Source organism: Notothenia coriiceps, unplaced genomic scaffold (genome assembly GCF_000735185.1).
Source record: "Notothenia coriiceps isolate Sejong01 unplaced genomic scaffold, NC01 NC01_scaffold00037250, whole genome shotgun sequence".
Taxonomy (NCBI): domain Eukaryota; kingdom Metazoa; phylum Chordata; class Actinopteri; order Perciformes; family Nototheniidae; genus Notothenia; species Notothenia coriiceps.
In genome coordinates, this window is record NW_011369951.1 from 5,163,130 (window position 1) to 5,185,586 (window position 22,457).

At 43.3% G+C, this 22,457-nt stretch overlaps 2 protein-coding genes across 2 annotated transcripts in view; both read left to right on the plus strand.

The window, feature by feature from the left end:
* Positions 1-22,457, plus strand: part of LOC104966774 (beta-1,3-glucosyltransferase-like) — a 265,583-nt gene that overhangs the window by 151,244 nt on the left and 91,882 nt on the right. The gene's annotated exons all lie outside the window — the stretch shown is intronic.
* The window catches only part of sipa1l3 (signal-induced proliferation-associated 1 like 3), a 36,024-nt gene continuing 19,887 nt past the window's right edge, over positions 6,321-22,457 (plus strand). The window contains exons 1-6 of the mRNA XM_010796052.1: positions 6,321-6,394; positions 14,651-15,371; positions 16,070-17,051; positions 19,370-19,500; positions 21,476-21,664; positions 22,199-22,373. Of these exons, the coding sequence (XP_010794354.1) occupies positions 14,889-15,371; positions 16,070-17,051; positions 19,370-19,500; positions 21,476-21,664; positions 22,199-22,373 (1,960 nt within the window). The 5' untranslated portion in view covers positions 6,321-6,394; positions 14,651-14,888. The remainder of the gene's footprint in view (positions 6,395-14,650; positions 15,372-16,069; positions 17,052-19,369; positions 19,501-21,475; positions 21,665-22,198; positions 22,374-22,457) is intronic.

The window sequence follows — 22,457 nt, forward strand, 5'->3', positions numbered from 1 at the left end:
ATATCCAAAACATCCATTCTCTATTTAGGAGAGAAAAAATGCACACCACCACATAATCTCGCCCTTTTTTTCTCCTAACAGTTTGATTTTAACCCGTCCCCTGAACTCTTAAGTATAATTCAAGCTGAAAGAACGCAAAAAAAAAAAAAGGTAATAATAGAAGACAAAAAAATAGTTTTTCATTCTCGATTACGTTTGTTTCGTAATCGTTGCAAGCCCATCATCGTAACGGGCGGATTAACAAGGTACGAGTGAAGCCCTCCTGAGGCGCAACCCTACACACAGCCACACACACACCACCACACACACACACACACACACACGCACACACACACATCTGCGGCACAGCACACACACACACTCACACACCACTCATCAGCTCAATCCACTCACACTCAACAGCTCACAACACACACAGCCATCGCACAGCCAACATGGGGAAAGACGGGCTGAGTTCCAGAATTAGAGCTGAATGATTGTGGTCAGTTTTCAATATTGGTGCCATCTTCGTTTGTCGCATTTATGCAAGCGCCCCAGCCAAAGTATCTTTATTACTCCAAACAGGAACAGCTTGAAGGGTCTAGGGTTACCCAAGCTTAACCTATGGCATATAATTGGGATACACTCCGTAAATGTTTTTCTATCAATCCGGTAAGCACCAAGATATGAATTAATTGCATGTCTTCTCTGTGGCTCGTTGCACTGCACTCTCCTCCAAAGTTTCCGTCAGCGAATCGTGCCCTCCCTGCGCCTGAGTCTTCTGAATTCAAAAGGTCCCAGTTATGTGTTCATTCTAACACACACACACGGGACCTCTCGCGAGAGCTTGAGAGCGCAATGCTAGTGGGGCGGCACCGGAAATGCAGTTTGTTAGAACAATCAGCTCAACCACAGGCGGCGACAGCTAACCACCCAGCCTCGACAAAACATCCCTCAGACGCCGCTATCCACAGGCCACGCTGACCGCCCCCGGCTGTAATCGGCTTTGTGTTGAGAAAACAGCGCACTGAGTTTGTGACAAATCTCCCGCCTTTCAGTTTCGTTATCATGGCTACCCTACACACTTCTCCGCAGGGGCTGGAACTCTCTTCTCTTCCCTCAGCTACACGGAACTGTCTCTGGGACACCAGGGGAGGCGTCTTGTGGGCGGCTCACCATCACACTTCCCCGCCATACCCCCAAGTCCACCCCTCTCAACCTGCTAGGCTCTTTCTTTCACACTCTGCTAATCCCGCCTGACTTCGCTCTGCTCCCAGTTAAAGGCTCTGCAAGATGTACACTCTAACAAACAGCCTGTCCCTAGTTCTTCTGAAGCTTCGGCACCACTTGCTCACCATCCAGATACGCCCCCCGCCCCGCTGACCGACACACGATTACCCCACCCCTACTAAAAATCGCAGACAACAATTAGCTAGGCCTGGTATTCAAGCTATGGACCAACAAAAAGCAAGTAAACAGAGGCTGGAAGATCGCTGATGAGTGCCACCTTTTTTACAGGCCTGAGGCCCTCTGAGTTCAGAAGGGCTGACTGGCTTTGATGCCTGCATGGCAGCGTGGCTCGCCGCGAGTTTGAGACGAGAGGACAGCAGGGGAGGGAGGAGGGAGGAGGAAGAAGATGCTGAGGCAGTTGTGTGAATTGTTGCGGACAGAGAGCCCGTAAAAAAAACCCCCCCCAAAAAAAAAAAACACGTAAAAACCTCCAGGGGTAGTGGTGGTGTGTGTGTTTGTGTGTAGTGTGTGTTGTGTGTGTGTGTGTGTGTTGTGTGTGTGTGTGTGTGTGTGTGTTGTTTGTGTGTGTGTGTGTGTGTGTGTGTGTTGTGTGTGTGTGTGTGTGGTGTGTGCCCTGTGTGTGTGTGTGTGTGTGTGTGTGTGTGTGTGTGTGTGTGTGTGTGTGTGTGTGTGTGTGTGTGTGTGTGTGTGTGTGGAGGGGATCTGGATTAGTGCGTCTTGTTATTATTATATTATTGTTATTTACGGCTCTTCAGGTTGTTTGCCCTGATTGCCGGCGGCCCGACGCCTACATGTGTCTTTTTTACTGGTGCACCTTCCCGTTCCTATGGCAACCAGCAGCAAAATAGCGATCAAACAGCTTCAGCAGCCTTTCCAAGTGGTTTTTGGTGAAAGGCGCTCTGTGTATTGCATATGACTTCATCACTCTTATGTTGCCCAGAGTGAAAGCATGCAGCCAGTGGACTTCACTCAGTCCTGAGAAGTTTATGATTTTCAGTTTATTGTTTGTGTCAAGGAAGCTTCGATGGAATATTGTAAATATGGTGCAATCATCAGTTTCTTGGCAAGTAATAATCAATAAACAAAAGCCTACATGTACAGTTAGCTGCGAGTTATTTCCCAAATGCTCTCTGAGCAAATGATTACAGCCTTTTGATGGATAGCTGTAAGCATGCTGTTTGTTGACTGGATGTGTATCAGATAATGCAAACTGTGCATGCTTACTTTGCAAGTTCATACTGGAATATGAATAAAGGCGGATCGTTCTCATATTTATAATAAATCTCCGCTCATTGATCAGTCACTGATCGATCAGAGGAGCTTGGACCTTGATTTATTCATGGCGTGTACAGAGCGCACTGCCTGGTTTTATTCTGCTTTTCTGTTGGTTTTCCCTCATGCGACACTCCCCATCTTTATTTAATCTGAATGAAGACCTTCACAGCGGGGCAGAGCCGTGTCAGGAAACAAAACAAGATCATTTATTCGATTGCAATTGGAATTAGATGAGGTTGCTAGAATCACGGGGGGAGGCGGAGGGGCATGCAGGGGAACAGGAGTGTGAAAGGGAAGAAAGTGTGGCAGTCCCCACCTCCCAGTGTTGGAGTGTGAATGGGGCTGCCCACCCCTCTCTGCAGGGGGTTCCCTCCCTCTCCTGCTGCCAGTGCTCTCATTATACACTCCAGACAACAGCATCATATGTAAGGAATATATGCAAACATACATTATTCAGAGGAATGAAACTGTGTCAGACCGTCATGATGTGAAAACTGAGGCATAAAAAAGGTCATGGATTTACATTTTTGTAAACAATGACATTAGGCTGCAAAATGTCTAAATTAAAGTTTGAAAGCTTGAATATCGAAGATACAAATATTGTTGGTTGGTGTTTTTTTTTTTTTTTTACCATAAAACAAGACAACATCTTTACATTTCTTGTCAAAAAGTTCCCACATTAGGATCAATAAAGTACCTATCTATCTATCTTTTGTCTAATACTAAAAAATAAATTACAATATTATGAATCAGCCAATTCTTATAGTTCAGAAACTGGATGCCTTTGGAGTCTGCCATGATGCTTGGAATTGACAATTTACTGATTATTAGAATAGTTGCACATTTATTTTCTTTTGAAACAGATTCATGTTTTTCATTTATATCAGTTGACGTATATTTTCTAGACATACACTGAAACGTTGTTAGTAAAACATCTGTTCCACTTTAACAACAAGTTTGGAGTTGGATGTTTTAGATTGACTCATATGACAACATGGCATGTGATTGACTGACGCTCAAACATCAGCTCCAGTCCCTGGCCACCCTTTAAAGGATAAGCTGTTCAAAATAACATATGGATAAATAAATATTATAACATGCATTGATCTCAGAACTGAAGACTTCAAATGAGCCGTCTGTGATGTGAACACACTGTATAAATAATACTTCAGTAGGCGTACTGTGAGTACTGACACAGCAATTACTCTGAAATATTCATGCATCACATTTCTGACAGTAATCCCTTCTTAATCACAACAGGACCTAACACAGACACAGTCACTCACTGACTCCCTTTTCATCCCAATCACTGTTAGCCTCGCTTCTACCGTCATGAGAAAATGTTCACGTCTTTACTTAAAGCATTTGAGTTCATTTAAGTGTACAGTCATTTATGCTGATCTCATAGTCCTACAGTGCTGAAAACATGCTGTATGTACACAACACACACACAGAGTAAGCCATCTGTTCTCTGGCTGTGTGACAGTTATTCTGTCTGGCAGGATTCACAGACTCCACGCCTGAATATGAAGCCAATATACGGGCCGGGGCTCAAGACTTCACCTGTCACACAAATGGACTTTCCACCAGGCAGGTGTGGACGTCTGCTCTGAGTTAAGCCCTGCTCTTTGCACTCCACTGCTCCACGTCAAGGTTCGGTGGAGTTTAGATGTACAGAGGTCGTTTGTCTTCATCCTGGTGTTCATGATTCCCCTGTCAAACTGGTTCTGTGGTGAGTTTTGAGACCTGTACTGCAATATCAGGCAGTCAGTGGACCCAGTGGACAAGTTGTTGAAGCTTTTACACATCCAATACCTTCACATTAATGTGGTTGAAAGGACTCTTCTAGATATTATTTTTAGATGCAGGTACATCAGGAACAGCAATGCGTTTTGATCCTCACACCAAACATTTTAAGCTCAGTCTGTGTCACAGAGGGGATGATTCATCACTGTGGCAGTTTGGAGGTAGTCGTTTTGTCGTGTGTGGTTAACCAGTTAGTTTGGTGTTTGTCCCCTCACTTCTGACCACTTAGCCAAAGATGTTGTAAGTCACTTATCAGCTTCTTGCAAAACCTATTATTGACTAAAAAATATGCGTCAAAATTACCCTCACTTATTGTTGTCAATGAAATCTTACATTTGTTTTTTATTGATGCATAATTTCTTAAGTGGTTGGCCAAGCTGCCCGTCTGCTTTAGTTTGAGATCCAGTCTCTCAAGTTGTGAACATTGTTTTCTTCTTAATCATATTCAGTTTATTGCCCTTTGAAGTTCTTGCACATAGCGTGACACAGCCGGTTTCTTAGGCTACCTCTTCGTTTTTTGTCAAGTTTCTGATGGAACACACAAGTATAATACCCAGCCAACAAAAGGAGGAGCCCTTTCACATGACGTACCAGATAGACTTATTTTAACAGGCTGATGTTTTGGAAACAGTGTGCCTTCCTAAAGTGAAGCTTGTCAACATTATACTTACATCCTCAGGGGTCCCTGGACCTTCAAAATCCTCTGAATACATATTTAGTGAAACCCTATCGCTGATCAATCAGACATCAGTTATCAATACCTATCAAATGCACCTACCAATTTTGCATATGTACGTTGATTCAGTTTTCATGAGGAGTTAATAATAGTTTGCTCCAAATGAGTGTTTGCCTTCCCATGGGATTTGACTTCCCTAATCTGATATGTGTCCTTGAGGAAGTGTGATAATGGATTCCCTCTGTAGTTTACCTATACACAGAAGCCCTAGTGTACTCACTTTGAGGCTGAAGTCTGTGCGGCCAGATCGGCTGTGGTTGGGAAGTTTTCACTTACAGTTTAATTTCATTTTCAGGGCAGTGGAGCGAAGCCTGAGCCTTAAGTCCATGCTGACGCCGCTGACTTAAGGACTGATGCTTTGCTATATCGTAAAATAGACTCACACGATCCTCACTGACCCCCATCCCCCCCTGCCCCCCATCAGCTAAACACAGTGTTATTATTCTTGCCGTGGCAGGGTAAGTGGACCCTGATTGATCAGTATTGATTGGAACTGTATTTGTCAGACAGTAATGGGCCTCCCCCTCAGGACATTATGTCTGCTGATTCCCGACCTCCCCCCATCTCTGGCCCCACTTCACCCCTCTTTTCATGTCCTACTTGTATTTGAAGAGCCCTCCCCCCCTTCGTTGGTAGGCCCCTCGATCTCTAATGAGAGTGCACTGCCTCGTTCACCTTACCTACAACCTTCCTCTGTATTTCCATCCAAGAAGAGCTGGAAGAAGGAGGCAGGTTGTGACCCATCATGTGTGTGATTCAGGGAGGAAGCTGTTTGGATTCATTGTTCTGTTATGTAATATTTGAGTTAACATCCGTTTGTTACAGAGACAAAATGCTGCAAAACCTACATGACTGTGTGCATGTGTGCAAGCCTGTGTGTTTGTGTGTGAAGGCCTGTGTGTGTATATGCAAACGTGTTTACAGTACAGAGGCTGCACAGGGAAAACGCCTCAGGCATCTCTGTTCAGACTCTTGACAAACAATAGACATGTCTTTGTCTGTGTGGATGATCTGACGAGCGTGGAACTGATTACAGCTGCTCTGCAGAAACACACACACATACACACACAATTATTACTGCCACACACAGATGATGTGACAAACCAAAAACGACACATCATAATATGGTAAATGTGTACTGATAAACATGTAAGAAAATCACATTCATTAAATGAAATGTTCATACAAAACCCTTCCGGCAAAAAAGCTAAGATCTGACTTGGATGTGTTTTTAGCAAGATCTAAAATGTTTTTCCTTTTTTCCTACAGAGACAAATACTGAGCTTTCCCTTCCTGCACTGTGACGTCCATCATCTCCTGCTTTACCTGCACTCTGCACAGCTGAAGGTGTGTGTGTGTGTGTGTGTGTGTGTGTGTGTGTGTGTGTGTGTGTGTGTGTGTGTGTGTGTGTGTGTGTGTGTGAGATCATTTGGCAGAGACTTGTATTCGTTAACTTAACTTTTGTTTTTCTTACAACCAAACATTAGTTTCAGTGCTATGTGATCCACTTTTCTTCAGTTGTCTTGATACATTTGATGTAAACAATGTGGTTCCAATTTGTATTTATCTATGTCTGTAAGAAATATGATAATTTTCCTTATACTTACACGTGAATGTGTCGTCTTTATTCTCACCTCACGCCGAGTGTTTAGTCAAAGGAAAGGAGGACTTGATGAAAGGCTAATTGACTTGATGACCTGGATATTTTTCTGCAGCGTAGGGGTGAACCGTCTGCTTTCTGCAGATAAAGCACTTCCTCATTGACAGTTTGTACTGATAGTAAATAGCAGGTCACCTGTTAAATACTCTCTGCCTTCGAAGGAGAGCTACACTAACAATCTGCCACAGTAGCCTCAAAACAGGGACACCCACAATGCAATGCTCTGAATAACGGCTTGCTGCAAATTAATGATGGATGTTGTCATGAACTTCTTATCAGCAGTCTTCTGATTTACAGGACTGTTGTTCATTGGCTTCAGGAAGCACTTTGACCTTCCTCTTTTCTGAATGCTTGGGCTAACGGTAGCTATCTTTAACTTTAGTGTCAACAAAGGTGCTGGCCAAAAGACCTGAAATACTCAATGCTGTTATTGTCTTTTATTTCTGTAATATTTATAAAAATATTGAATAGGGGAGTCTGCGATTTGCTTACAGAACACTGGGAATAAAGGGTTACATGTTTAGAAAGGTTCACCAATAAGAAACTACTTTATGTATTAATATATTTTTAGGGCAATAAGTAACATTGATACTGAAAGTAAGCAGTGATGGGATGCAACTCCGTACCTTTATTCTGCTAAACACAATAACCAAATAGTTTCTCAATTTGTAATTAATCATGTGGTCAATAAAAATGTTCTGATCACATTATCCTATCAGCAGTTGACTTCATACAACTATTTTGTTTGGATACAACAAAACCTCAAATATATAAAACAAAGAAAGTGTGTTTGTCATGATACTATACAGAAATACAGACAGAAGAAGATAATAGGTTCACATTATTCAGTGACGTTGCTTGTTTAACAGCTATTTGCTTTAGGTTAGAAGGTCCATCCTTTACCCAAGACCTCCTGGGTAAACCTGAGGGTCCTGAAGGTCCTGGAGCTCACTGAATCCACTGCAGCTAACGCCACGCTGGCATCTCACCTTCTTAAATGCTAAAGGTCTTTGCCAAGATTAAAATAATTGTTTGTTTTTTAATTTTCATTGGCAAACCGAGAAATGTAAACATTTTAAGTATCTGAATATCAACAAACTCCTCAAACCCTCCACCTCTCTTGGTTTTCTCACCACCTCTCATCCCCTGCAGCCAAACCAGTTAATGATGATGCCTGGTGATGTGGGCTGCGAGTCGTGATCCTCCAGCTGCATGCAAATTGTTAGGTGTGTGTGTGTGTGTGTGTGTGTGTGTGTGTGTGTGTGTGTGTGTGTGTGGTTGGTCCTCCTCTTCCTCAACTGGAGCTGTCTCAGTGTCGTGGGACGGCAGCGTGACAGACAGACAGGCAGATGGAAGTGACACCAGGAACATCATTGGGATTCAGCAAAACAATGTAGACGGAGATCCGTGGAGACAATGACAGCGGGGTCGGGAGAGACTGGAGGGAAAGACTGGGGAAGGCAAATTAGTCTGGAGGAAAGCAGGGCGAGGGAAGATCCGTAGTTTAGTTAAGTCTTAGAGGGATGTCTCCTGCAGATAAAACAAATACACTTAGAAGCTCAATATAGACCAGAGTCAGAGGTGTATTTCCTTCCAGCACAATGTTCTGATATAGCAATGTTGTTTTCAGAGTTTCCTGTTGAGTTTGTTCAGGGTTTCAGCTTCTCTGACACACTCCAGGATTGCCTGCAGATAGACGTGCATGCACATTTGTGATACTACCGTTTTTATCTTTGCGTTTTATTTTTGCTTTAAAGTAAGTTTTTCTGCCATAGAAAACAATGAAAACATTTCTCTTATAGCAGTGTTCCAGTGTGATGTATGGGCGCTGTAGCTCCATTCGGCTCGTATCGCCAGCACAACATTACATTTGTTTATCAAATCTGTTTTTGTAGATGGAAAAGTAGGTTGCTTCTACAATCACATCAGGAATAAACAGACAGCCACACGCCGCCATCCTGTAACCGTTCCTCAATAAGCTTCTACTCCAATCCACAGGACAGTGAAACATCCGGGCCCTGATCCTCACTAATGATCTAACCCTAAACCAACATCACCTCTGCCACTTCCTTTATACACACTAATGTGTGTAGTCTCAAGAAGAATCGGTTTTTAGTCTTTTCGGTCCACTATAAGGTCGAAGGGCTTCATAACAAAGGTCTCTTTTGTGTGCCATATTTAAGTTAAAGATTCCTATGTGTTGCATCTATAATACAAAAGACAGGTTGTATGTATTAGAGAAAACACGATCTGACTTTAACCTTTCAAAATCCTTTGTTAAGAATATCTTGTCTTCTTAGCCAAGGCCAAGTCCTTTGAATTTTGGCCCAGTAATAAAATATTCAAGGTGTCAAATCCAATCAAGTGTTACTTATATAACACTTTTGCATCGGGTAGCCTTACAATTGAAAAGCATACGACACCAGCTGTCCTTTGTCTGACAAAAATATTAATAATTTTACATGCAAAAGCTAAAATGTAAGAAACCTCAGGAAGATCAACCAAGGTGTGTGGCTTGAAGGGAAGGGTCAAGTTACAATTAGGTCCAAGTCAAATCTCAAGTGTGCAGGTCAGCTTTTTATATCCTTTAGCCGATGAATCAGACACAAGCACTGCGTTGCCAACACTACACATCTTTCAAACCGTCCAACATCGCCTATGGGTATTTTCATGTGTACTCATGTCATTTAATAACCTCTAGATACTAGTTGCTTTAACTTTATCTTCTACATGAGTCATTGGTGCAGATCTGATGGCACCTCCTGGTCGTTGCCCTCCTTCAGAGATCTTGATGTGTCGATGCTGGTTGTGTTTCCTGGCAGCGCTGCATTGTGTTGTGTTACCGTGTCGCGCTCGGCTCTGCTCCTGTCTGCCATCTGCCAGTCATATGTACCACCATCTGCTCTTCAAACCAGCCCATAATCTAGCTCGCTCTGGCATCGTTTGCTTAATTTAAATACTTACAGTAACTGCTGCTGTTGTTTGATGTCTGGGGAGTTGTTACTGTTTTCAAAAAACGCATTTTGTCTTGCCACAATGCCAACAGTTTACGTCTTCCTTATCATTTAATCATTTAGATAATCACAGATTTGTAGAAGCCTTTGGTCGTTGCCCGAACAGCTTCTCACTTGCTTGCTGCCATACATCCCATCGTCACTCCCAAATAATTAGGTTGCTATTTGTTTTGGCAACAGCAGAGACAGAAACGTACCGTCTCTCATCGTCTCTGATATCGAATATGCATTTGTGAGAAGCTCTCCAGGCTGATCTCAGGTCTGCCTGGATGATATACCACCAGCAGCGTCAGTAGGGACCTCCTCCACACACACTCATTCCTCTGGAAGCTGTACTCCTCTGCTAACTCTGTCATTACTACCATCTAACCAGAGCAATTACCAGCCTCCGTGTGTGTTTGTGGTGCCGAGCCAAGTGTGCATCGTGCAGAGCAAGTCGGGGCGGGTGTTGAGGGAGAAGCGGGAAAGATCATGAATGGGATAGACGGGGAGAATCAAAACAGGGGAGGTGCATCCCAGAGCTGAGTAATTACTGTATGCGAGCAATTAAAAGTCATTATACGTCTGCACTTGAAGTCTGAGCCAAAGATGTGCGATCCTGCTCAATTCTTACTGTATTTGATGGAGATTAATTATTTCTTCTCACGGGATTCTTTCAGTTTTCTTTTACTTGATCTTTTTATATTTTGTGCCGCTATTCACGAACGTGATATATCCAGAAAGCTGAGGGAATTTCTTCAAATGTAGCCCTCATGTCCACTTGTCTTCAAGGATAAAATCATTAAATATTAGTGGTCAAAGGTCATTGTGAAACTGAAAAAAAAGTAGGTGCATTATTTGTATTAAAGCAGCAACATAGTGTCTTTGTTTTCTTATTTAATGATCACTTGTGCAAAACTGATCATTTTTTGTTATCATAAACAAAAACATCCATACTTCCTGGATAATTGAAATAAATAAATATTAAAAACATTACACAGTTCACACAAGGGGCACACTTGTTAATATGTGCGCAAGTCTACTGTTAACATTGCACACATCGTTCAGATTCAACTTTCTCAAGTCAGAAAGATGCTGTGATGCGCCCTGGTGACCAGACGTCTTCATCAAAAAGCCAAATATGAAGTAATAACGGAGCATCAGATGTGTGTAGAGTTCGGAGTGGCTGTACGGTAGCAGCAGCTGTCGTTTTCAGCAGATCTAATCAAGGTAAACAGTGGCAGGCCATGCGTAAACAGCACTGTGCTCTGGCGCTGCACATCTCAGAGGCTGCAGGTACTCCTGTTACCTCTGATGGTTGCCACACATGTTCGGCATGACTCATAAAACCTGTGTTTGTTAAACTTCATCTTTCTTGGAACCAAAAGACTTGAAAATAACAGACGTGCTGTTCTTATTATACGAGTTCTTCCTCTGTTTTTTCGACCCCCACATTTCCATGTGAGTCTCTCTCCCTTCACCCATCAAGACAGTCCGTTAGCTTTACCACTCCAGCGTGACTTCTACATGTGGGCAACAATCTAGAGAAGAAGGGCCACATATACAGTATGAACATGTAGAGTGTGAATGCATGGTGCATGGAATAAACTACCATTATTGCAGCTCAAGCAGTATTTGAGATACGTTTACCACAAACGTTGGTATCACAGTGACAATAGAATTTCAATATATCGCACAGCCCTAGTTCTCTCTTACTCAACAATGGATTAGGTCTTCGAGTGGATACGGCCTTATACGTACTGCCGATATTTAGAAATTGTCCTATTGTATTGGAGCTGTTAATTTCTATTTAAATATTTTAAAAATAAAACGGTGTATCTAACGGTACAGTTGTTATGATATAAGTTTCTACACTTAATGTGTGACTGATCCTTTTCGAGGGGTTTAAAAATAGGGGGATTTTATCTTTCTTCCCACATACCAGTTAGTGTGGGAGCTTCATTTGATGATGAAGGTAGTTAGATGTGGTTGAAAGATCTGAAAAAAATGACACCTTGAGTTGAGAATATTTGTCACCCATAATGGCAATAATGAACTTCTATGCATATATATAATATATGCATAATATGGATACATTAGGCACACAGTGGTGGATTTGTCATCGCAGAAAATCCCTACCGTTCTTTTTTTCAACCGCTTTAACTTCTTCTATTGCTGTTAACCTTGTCAGATAGTGTCTACATCTATCGCTCTTTGGCTGTTAGAGTAGTCAGGTATATTTCTCTCTGATGGGCTGTGTGCTGACAGAAGTCCCTGGTAGAGATCAGCCCACTCTCTCTCTCTCTCTTCAGGAACCTCACACACATAATGAAGCCATTCTGCGGCTCTGCAGCTGGGGCCGGGTAATCTGGGATTGGGCCTGATAGTGGATCACAGGAAGAGGAAAGACTCTGTCAGGAAGCATGATCAGAGCAGGAGCCTTTGGCCCTAACGCGCCTGTGGTTCTCCAAAAACAAAGACATGATACATTTGTGTTGCTGTGAGACGATAGGGGGATTTTGTTTGCTGTGAACTGAGTTTGTGTGCGAGTATGAGTGATGAGTAATGCAGTCTTGAAGCCAGAAAATGAATTCAGCAAGGACTCATAAAAGACGTTGTGTAAAACACACACAAACCACTGTGCGCTGCTTTGACACAATGAAAAGCTCGACGTTATGCTAATTAGACTTCATAACGAGATAGTCCACCCAGGAGACGACTTCTGTAGACTTTACAAAACCTCAGGCAGCTAGAGAGAGATGAGCAAAGATTTGTTCTCACGTAGAGATGTCTAATATGTGCTTTCTGCAGGCTATTGAAGTTACTGCAAACAGTCAGTGTTTTGAAATGCCAGTAAACAGCAGCATAGGTGAAAGTGCTTTGATTTTAATGTGTTGAGATGGGAGTCAGGATGATTATGCAATTAAACATTGTGGGTGTGTGTTTTTGCTTGAGGTTGAATCATACAATTGAATTCCTGAAAGCCTTTGTCTGAGGAGTAAACATGTTACTGCTAGTGTCGCATTAATCACTGGACAGGCTTTCATAGTTGTGAAAGGTCATTGGCTAACTAAATAAACGTTGAACATACGGACGAAAAACTGCTTACATCGGCAGCAAGTGTGGTAGTATCACAAGTTGTGGTGAAGACAAACGGTGTGAACAAAGAATATAAGGAAGGTTTCATAGATGATGATAAATGAAATGGTCAACAGGAGCCAAAAAAAAGAAATGCAGACGATGTGCGTTTACCCTCTCAAGTAGTGTTCAATGACTTTGGCAGTCTGAGGAGAGATTTATGATAAAAAGCTTAAACCCATGAATGAAGAGCTCAATAGAGAATGAGATTAAACAGACACTCGAGAGAGGAAAATAATATTTGATTAGATGGGTACTAGACAATTTACATTTTAGACATTTAGCCAAGGCTCCAAAACATCTAAACACCCCACAGACTGTCATCATGTTTTCCACGTGTCATGTTGAGTTTTTAAAAGGTTTGAATTTAGCTCCAAAAATGACCTTATTTTCTAGACTACCCTGTTGATTCAGGTGCTAGCAGTGAAAATGAAGGTTTGATGAAGCTTGTTGACACTTAACTGGATTTAAGTAGCATTCATGTATTGATTGTATCATTAGAAATTATGAAACACTGCTCTCAAAAACATGTGATATGATAATAATGAATACTAGTAAATGTCATCCCCACTGGTTTTCCCTTAGACTTTCTACAGTATTATTGTGAAACAGATATTAAATACCATTTTATTTGGTATTAAATGTCTTACATTTAACAGTGAGACTTCACAATACAGATAAAGTGTTCTTGATGTATGAGGCTCTTGTTCATGTTTGCATGTGAATCACTGCCAGCATATTGTCATTGCTTGCTGACTTCACAATGTGGTCCATCCAGTGCATTCATATCCTCATCGTCATAATCTCCGATATGAATTCTTAGCCGGTCACTCAACAACTGCAACATTCACAGCCCAACATGTAATAAAACTTTTGTCCAGACTTCCGGGAACTTTATGAGTGAATCACCAGTTAACGTTAAGCCTTTTAAACCAAATAAACCACTATCTTCTGTAGCCGTGCAGTGAAGACAGGAATGCCTGTAGAAATCATCACATTTAACTTCGGTAGAGACACAAGTTGCTTCTGAGTGAACAAGAAACTCACTCGGCTGGTGGGTTTTTAAGACTTGATGCGGGGTGACTGTCATATTAAAGCACGCTGCTGCGGTTCACTGAGCAATGTACCGCTCTCTTCCTTGCTCTTTCTCCACTCCGTCACACTATTTCTGGATTCACCCCACCTCACCACTCCATCTGTTGGGTCACTTTGTGCCTTCGCCCTTTTCTGTCTCTACTGCAGTCCCTACTCATCTCTCAAAGCTGTTTGTGGTTTGGCTTCTCGCTGTAATACGTATTGAAAAGAGTAGCTTCTGTCTTAGACAAATGCAGCCCACAATGAGACTCATGTCTAAGAAAATATGCTACAGCGCTGACATGTTCAAATGTTCTCTTTGCATCTGGATTACTTTTGAGTGGGATTATATTAGCTGGAGTGTTTCAGTGGTTTTAATCTGCAGCCGAGCGGCCTCAGCCTTCATGTCCTCTGGGTATATGAGTGTTTGTGTGTGAGCGCACGTGCACAGGGTGTGTGATAATAATATCCCTTGTCAGCCTCCTGAAGATTAGCCTCAATGGAAGAAATCCTCTGTCGTATCCCCTCACCTTATTCTCTCTCTCTCTCCCTCCCTCTCCCTGTTTTATCAGTCTCACATTGTTTTACAGTTGAGTGACTCGCTCTCTTCTAAATTCAGCATTCAGTTTTACTTTGCGCCTGTGGAGAAAAATGTGGGTCACATAATCTCTGTGTTTCAAACGATGCAAATTGTTTCCAAGCAGATTTATTGTAATACTTTTTCGCTTTTGTTTTCAGATCTGCATCAGACGGAAAGCAGCAGAAGACGACGAGTGTTCCTGACTCAAACTGGTCCTCAATGGACTAGTGAAGTGATTCCCACCGTGCCGGTTGAAAGCAATGTTTTTTGGAGCTGGAGGCCGTAGCACCATCAGCCGAGTGTGTGTGGGGCCACCCCTCTCCCTCTTTCCCTGCACACCTCATACCATGGGATGCCAACCCCCTGCATCTCTGCCCTGAGCTCTCCTGGGGCGCCATGAACAGCTACCGAGACAGAGGGGTGACCTGCACCTCCTCCGACCTCATGGATGGAGGAGGAGGAGGTTTTATGCAGCACACTCCCTTTCGTCACACCCCCAATGGCCACCCGGCACTTGGCCCCTGCGACCCGGCCATGTTACCGCGCATCTCCGTGCCCAAAATGGGTGTTCGGGCACGGATTGCAGAATGGCCGCCACGCCGCGCACATTCCAGGGAGTCGCTACTTGAAAACGGGCAAATTAGCAACCTTCGCTACGGAAACGACTGCTCCACTTTTTACTCTTCAGGTTTGTCATCTGACATGGGGCTGGTGCGGGGAGGAGTCGCCAGGCTACCACGGAGACGGTCTAAGGACGTGGAGTTCAGAGGTGGAGGGTTCGGTGTTGAAAGAAATCCACATTATAGCCTGAGAGTGTTCCCTCCACTGAGACAGCGCTCCAACAGCGAAGTGACGCTGAGCGAACAGGACGAAAATGAGGTGAGTGTTGGAGCTCCAGCCGCTCTATTCACACCACAGTGAACTGGCATGCTGCTTTATTCACAGCATGACAAGGAGCTGCTTTGACCCACAGTGAGAAACCACACACTGTACTGACTGTCATGCGGCACTTTTCTGCAATTAGTTTGTGTGCTGTCACAAAGAACTTAACAAGAAGTAACAAGATTATTATGCGTAATCATAATCCAGAATGCAACTCCACCTCATGTTATGTGTCATGACAAAAAGGCAGAAATAATGATTAAAGAAAAAGAGGTATGTTGTACCTAACCATTAGAGGGGCATAGTTCATGTGTGGTTCACTACTTTCCTCTGTTTTATTCTTCTGTTCTCTGTGGTGATGTACATACCAGATGATCTCACAGCTAGCTTCAATGGCAGTTCATGGCTCAGTTAACTGCTTTTAAATTCATGTTAAATATACATATTTGCTATTATAAAAACCTTTGATTTATTTATTTTTAAACCATCAAGCAGGCATCGTGTAAAAGCACCCTCAGTATTGTTTTGAATCCATTGATATGTCACCGTAGATTTAGGGGAATGTTAACAATAACCCTAATCGAAATTTGTATAGATATTGCAATTATATCTTGGATTCTGTTGGCCAGGATAATTAGTAGTAAAATCTGATATACTGATGGCACTAAAACTTCCTACCTTATTATTCTTTTTAGGTGGAGGTCCGTGGCGGTGGCGGGATGGGGAGCATGTTCAGAGAGTACGGCAGCACCTCCTCCATCGACATCCAGGGCATCCCTGAGCAGAGTTTCTTCGACATGCTGACTCAGTTCCACCAGGAGAGGCCCGACCAGCGCAGCTCTGCACCCGTACGACTCGGAGAGCTTCTGGGAGCTCCAGAGTCGCAACCAAGCGCACCCCTTCCCTCCGCTCCCTCACCTGGTCCCACAGGTGGGGAGGACAGAGGGACGGGAAGGAAGGACGGAGCTGAGAGAGTGAGGAAGAAAAGCGGGGGCACAGAGTCGTCGCTGGGCACCTCCTCTTTGTTCAGGAAACTTCGGAGCTCAAGTCGAGGTGAGCTGGACGGAGGGAAGGGAGAGACTAATGAGGACGGGGGAGGCCGGGCTGCTTCTGACCCCTCCTACAAACCGTGGGTGTGCCCCAAGACTTTTGTCCACTTTGACGCTCAGAGCATCCTGTTTGACTTCCACGAGGCGGCGGCTCAGCGGGGGTACGCCGCCCAGAGGAGGAACACCGCCACGGGGGCCTCAGCTGCATCAGTGTCCCTGTCCGTCTCCAAGTCCCCGGGGCAGAGCGTGAACGAGCCGGTTTACTCCAGCATAGAGGATCTGACCCTGAGCCTGGACCCCGGCTCCATGACCCCCTCCCTGGGCATGGACCCCCTGGATGGGCCTCCAGGTGCCCACAGCTCGAGCCACCTGCTCCTTTGCTGCCCCCACTTCCTCAACGAGACCGGGGGCCACGGGGAGCGCAACATCAGCTTCCTGAGCTCCTCAGCAGAGCGGGACAGAGGAGGAGACGGGGGGAGGGGCTGGCTGAGGAGGAGCAACGCCAGCTTGTCGGTGCTTGAGGTGCCTATTGAACAGCAGGTGACCAGGCTGGACAGACTGAAACTGTACGGCATCGAGCATGTAGACCTGGGGGCCCGTTACTACAGAGATTACTTCCATGGGAAAGGTAACACTGATAAACATCTATAACGCAAATAATAGCAATTCATATTCATTGATTGTTGATGCAAGCTCATCACAAGAATCAAAATCCCTGAGTGTAAAACTGATTATACACGGTTATGGTTTGTAGTATTTCAACATACATTTTGTTTAACTGTGCTAGCTGTTATACATGTGTTATTTTATTAGAAGTAAATAATAATAGGAATTAACAGCATTCATTCTCAACTAGGACAAGTTCATTTTCATTACACCTTTCCAAAGAAAGCAACTCAACTCTTTTCCTAAAACATAAAAAGCCATTAGGACAAGTAGTATGAATCAATCCCATGCAACGAGTAACCTAGAGATGAATGAGCCATCTGGACGTTTCCTTGGGCTCTGAGATGATGAAGATTTTCACTATTTTCAGAAATGTTATACACTAAAGTATTAGTTAAATAAATAAAAAATATATACCAGCAATTTATAGAGACCTGGGAGCTCTGTGTATTAGTCATTGGCAGCTTGAATCATAATGAAAGATTATCGCCAGGGTTATTTTAGTGCCTCTGCTTTATATAAATCCCGTTTTCCCTCATTTCCATTGGACTGTTGGAATTAGACAGTGCAGAGGTTGTTTCTCGGCGCCATTCCCCACATCTCCTCCTGCAGCTGTTAATATCCAGCTGGGCCTGAGTGAGCAGAGGAGCGTGGGCCAACCTGGCAACGCTCCCAGAATTGATTACACATGTACCTGCAACTGGACTGTTGATGATACCTCACCTGCCTCTCTTCACGTTCTCTGGCATTTAACCTGGTCGGCTTTGTTTGACATGTGGTTTTCAGTGTCAGAAGTAACGCCTAACTTCCAGAGAGGAAAGGTGTGTGTGTGATGTGTGCCCAATTCTTTGTACGGCCGCTTGTTTGTGGGCACTTCTTGTCAACATCACCTTTTCAGACGCTGTGGATGGAACTTCCTCTTGGCAAGCATCATCTGCTGCACCCTAATTAGTGACAGATGCCGTGAGGAGCACATGTGTGCAAGCAAGCGTGTGTGAGACAGGCCTGCAGCCACACAGATAAAGGTTATCATTCCAAAAATATGTTCATCTGCTGACTCGGTTCATACTAAGCTGTCCCCCACAATGTGTGTGTGTGTGTGTGTGTGTTTTTCTGTGCTGTGCTGTGTCAGAAAGCCTCATCAAAAAGCTGACATTTCCACCATAGGACATGGCATGGGAGCTAAGCAGGCCTGAGTCTCCGAACTTGTACTGGTTCATTCCAGTAAGACGGGGGATAGAGGAGGAATACTTGTCAAGCTAGATGTCTCCCTGAGTGTCTGCAGTATTTGCCTTTCGACTCCCACACTGCCTGCGGCTTTGGCATATCCCCGGCTTAGCTTTGGAGCTTTAGAGGAGGACATGCAAGATGCTCGTGAAGTGCGCCGATAGCTTTGTTTCAGCCTCTTAATGAATAAATATGTTATGTGCCAACACGGGAAACACGCCACAGAATGTTAATTGGCGACTTATGACACTGGAGGAAACATTTGTTTCTTTAGAGCCTTATTGTTAAATACACATTTTAATTGTATTTCATTAACGTTAAGCTCCTGCACATCTACAGCAGAAACATTTCCAGCATTTCTATAACCACACACCATTTAATCTTCACCTTTCTTAAGTAGCAAGTAACAGTTCTCCTGGTAACTAGAATGGATTGTTCAATTACATAGGTATTGATTACTAGATGTCATTGTCTAAGTCCTGTCCTGCTACACACACCCTCTGATGTTTCCTGCCAACCTCTCTCTCTAAAACTCTTCTTTTTTCTATCTCTTTAGTTCTCTTAAATATTTAAATCATATGTTTTTGTACAGCTGATTTTTAAGCACCATGTAAATATTTTTAGAAGAACCATTGTTTTAGATTAAAACAATGGTTTTGTGGATGATTCATTTTTGGTCTCTAAATGTCAGAAAATAGTAAACAAATAAAAAACAAAATGGTTTCCCAGAGACCGAGTTGATGATCAGCTGCCCTAAATAATCTATTTCAACTATGTAATCAAAATATTAGTTAATCATGGATAGTTTATCATTGGAGAATGTGGATATGTTTATCATGTGTTTCACCCATTCTTTGTTTCATACAAAAATGTATGCTATTTTTGGTTGACATATTTAATTATTTTGTTTTGTTAAACATAGTCTAAAACCCTTTCAGTTTACTGTTTTCAAAGAGTGATAGAACCAGTAAATATTCACATTTAGAAGCTAAAACGTGTACATTTTGGTATTTTTACAAAAGTTGCTTACCATCTCTCGTTGTCCTTCACCAGAGCATTCAAACTACTTTGGGGCAGATGATAAGATGGGTGCCGTGGCTGTGAGCATCCGCAGGGAGAAATTGGATGACACCAAAGACCTGAAAGACCAGTACCAGTACCGCATCATCGTCAGAACCAGCGAGGTATGAAGATCTGCGTGTGTTTGTTTTGAAGATTTCAGAGTGATGAGACATTGATGAGTCAGTATGAGTGTGCACACTCGAGTTAATTACCTACTTTCATTTACCTCCCTTTGTGTTCCTACCTGTAGCTCTCCCTACCCTCTCTGCCCTTGTTTTAACCTCCCCCTCATCCCCGCTCTCGGCTCTGCCAGTGGAAAATTCCACCTGCTCAGTCTCAGTGCAGCAAAGCCAAACCAAACACCGGCTGCTGTGGCTAAAGAGTTTGGCTGCATTGAGAACACACTGCGTCTTTTCCATTTTTGATGGCTGAAATACTCATAATGTGTTAAGTTAGAGGCTAGTGATCATCGAGAATGAACTAAGAATCTCACTCAAAAATGTCTGAAGGCTATAAATGCGTCTTCATTTACTTCACTCTTACTCCCAGAGCACCAAGTCTTGATTCAGCTCTTTTGGGGTTTATTTGTGGAATCAATATGCCACATGATTATTACTACTGACGGAACATAACTAGGCAAAAATGGTTGCCTCTACTTCCTGGTATAATGTACAGGGTGCCTTTAAAAACATGTAAGTTCTCTGGTTTCCTTCCATTAACATTTGTTGCCATTTATTTAAACCAAAACGACTTATCGACACATCCAAATAGATACTCAATTAATATGCAATGAAAATATTCTATAGTTGCTGCCACTAGCGTAATCAATTCAACTTTTTTCTTTTTTCTTGTTATGGATGGCATTACCGGAATCTGTTTTAATATTTTGTTTGCCTTTTCTAAATGATAAACACCTGCGTAGCAAAGTCCCTCAAACACACAGCAAAGTTAGCTTCTGGTTCATGTCGTGGTCTTCCTCTGGCTCTGTGTTGTTGTAGCTGGATTACATGGCTGCCTGGCCTCATCACCTTAGCTCTCGCACAACAAAGGAGCTTCTCCGCCACCTAAGTACACAGAGCAGAGCTAACAGACCCAGCCAGCTCACCAGCGCCTACTGTTCCCACACAGAGGAAAAAAGAGATTGATTGCAGACTTTATTCTCTGTAGCCGCAGCTGCTCTCAAATATCCTTTCCCCCAAGTCTGTCATTCAATTCTGTGCAGCAGTGCTGACGCAGCAAGGTGGATAGACGTCCTCTTTCTGACTCCATCACACATTTATACACGCAGCCCGCTCAGCGGTCACTCACCCACTGTCGCTCAGAAGCCGACGAGCTGAAACGAAAGCTCCATAACTTTAGACGCACGTCAATCAGGTTTTATTTCTCTGCGGTACTCTTGAGTGTGTGTGTGTGTGTGTGTGTGTGTGTGTGTGTGTGTGTGTGTGTGTGTGTGTGTGTGTGTGTGTGTGTGTGTGTGTGTGTGTGAATGTGTCTCGGACAGAGACAAAGAGTGTAGCTTCAAGGCAGCAGACAACTATTATGAGAAGTGGGACCACCCCTCATCTGATGGACCCTCTTCAGGCTACCTCAGGCTGCTTATCATCCACCTCTCCATTTTCCAGAGGCGTTGTTCTGTAGCTGAGCCTGACCTCTGACCCCCTATCTTTGTTTCAATAACATTTCTACAAATGTTCTCCTGTGTCTTTCTTTTGTTTCTGTTTGTCCACGCTTTCTCAGTCCTACCTGTTGTTTATTTTATTTTTTACCCTACCTATGTTGTGTTTTAGAAGTAGAAAACATAGCTGGTCATAATTGACACAAAATGTAATAATAGTAGAAAATAAATGTAAAACTAAAATATATACACAAAACAAGAAGCCTGTTTACCGATACCATCAAAGAAAACAAAAAAGAAATAAAAACGAATAAATAAATAATGTTAAAAAAAGTATGCTACCAAGCAAAATATTTATACTTAAAAAACGATTGAAGAATAAGTGGAAAAAGTGTCGTTAATAAGTAAGTGGGTCAGCATGCATTCTGTTCCTAAGACAGGAAAGAGGTAAATGTATTTTTATTTTATTTCCCTTCATTCAGCTTGTAACCCTGCGAGGCTCCATTTTAGAGGATTCGGTGGCGACAACGGGGAAGCACGGCACAGTGCGGGGTCTGTTGCTCAAGGAGGTCCTGGAGCAGGTTGTCCCGGAGCTCAACATCTCCTGCCTGAGGCTGGCGCTCAGCACACCCAAAGTCACAGAGCAGCTCCTTAAACTGGACGAACAGGGGGTGGGTTATGTGTCTGTACTTGCCACTGATTGCTAAGCTTGTGTGATAAAACTTGAAGGTTGAAACTGCTTTCATTAAACACAGACTAAGACAGGCTGGCGTAAATGACAGCATAAGGAAAACATATGACACACTTAATATGTGCTCAGATAAGTTGTATAAAAGGGTCTGAAATCTGTATCACTGATTAAGCGTTGGTGCAAAGTATGAAATCAGCAGCAAAAGCTGAGTGGAGCAGGGCGTAATATGTTTGAGCGTGACTGTGTAACCCTAAAAGCTTTAATGTTTAACCATGTTATCTCACCTTTTCTTTAATGGAGGCTGAAGTTCAAGGTGGAGGTATTTCTGCCCGGCTATCAGCTTGTTTTTATTTGTAAGGGTGTAAACGATAAAGTGTTACTCAGTGTTCTAGTGTATCCAGAAATAAATCTTACGTACTTTGACATTAAGTTGCATTAGAAGCATGTCAGATGTTCACACTGCAGCGGTCCAGCTGTTTGTTTGTGTGATGGTAATTGTATCTCCTTCCTGTAGTTGAGTCAGAAGCACAAGGTGGGTGTTCTGCTGTGCCGAGCGGGCCAGAGCACAGAGGAGGAGATGTACAACAACGAGGAGGCGTCACCCGCCTTCTCTGCCTTCCTGGAGCTGCTGGGGGAGCAGGTGCTCCTCAAAGACTTCAGCAAATACGCAGCACAGCTCGACACAAAGAGTGAGTCTGCATGAGAGCCCCGTTCATGCTCTACGTACCATATATTAGATGTTTTAATTCCCATGTTGGTCATTAGACACCGGA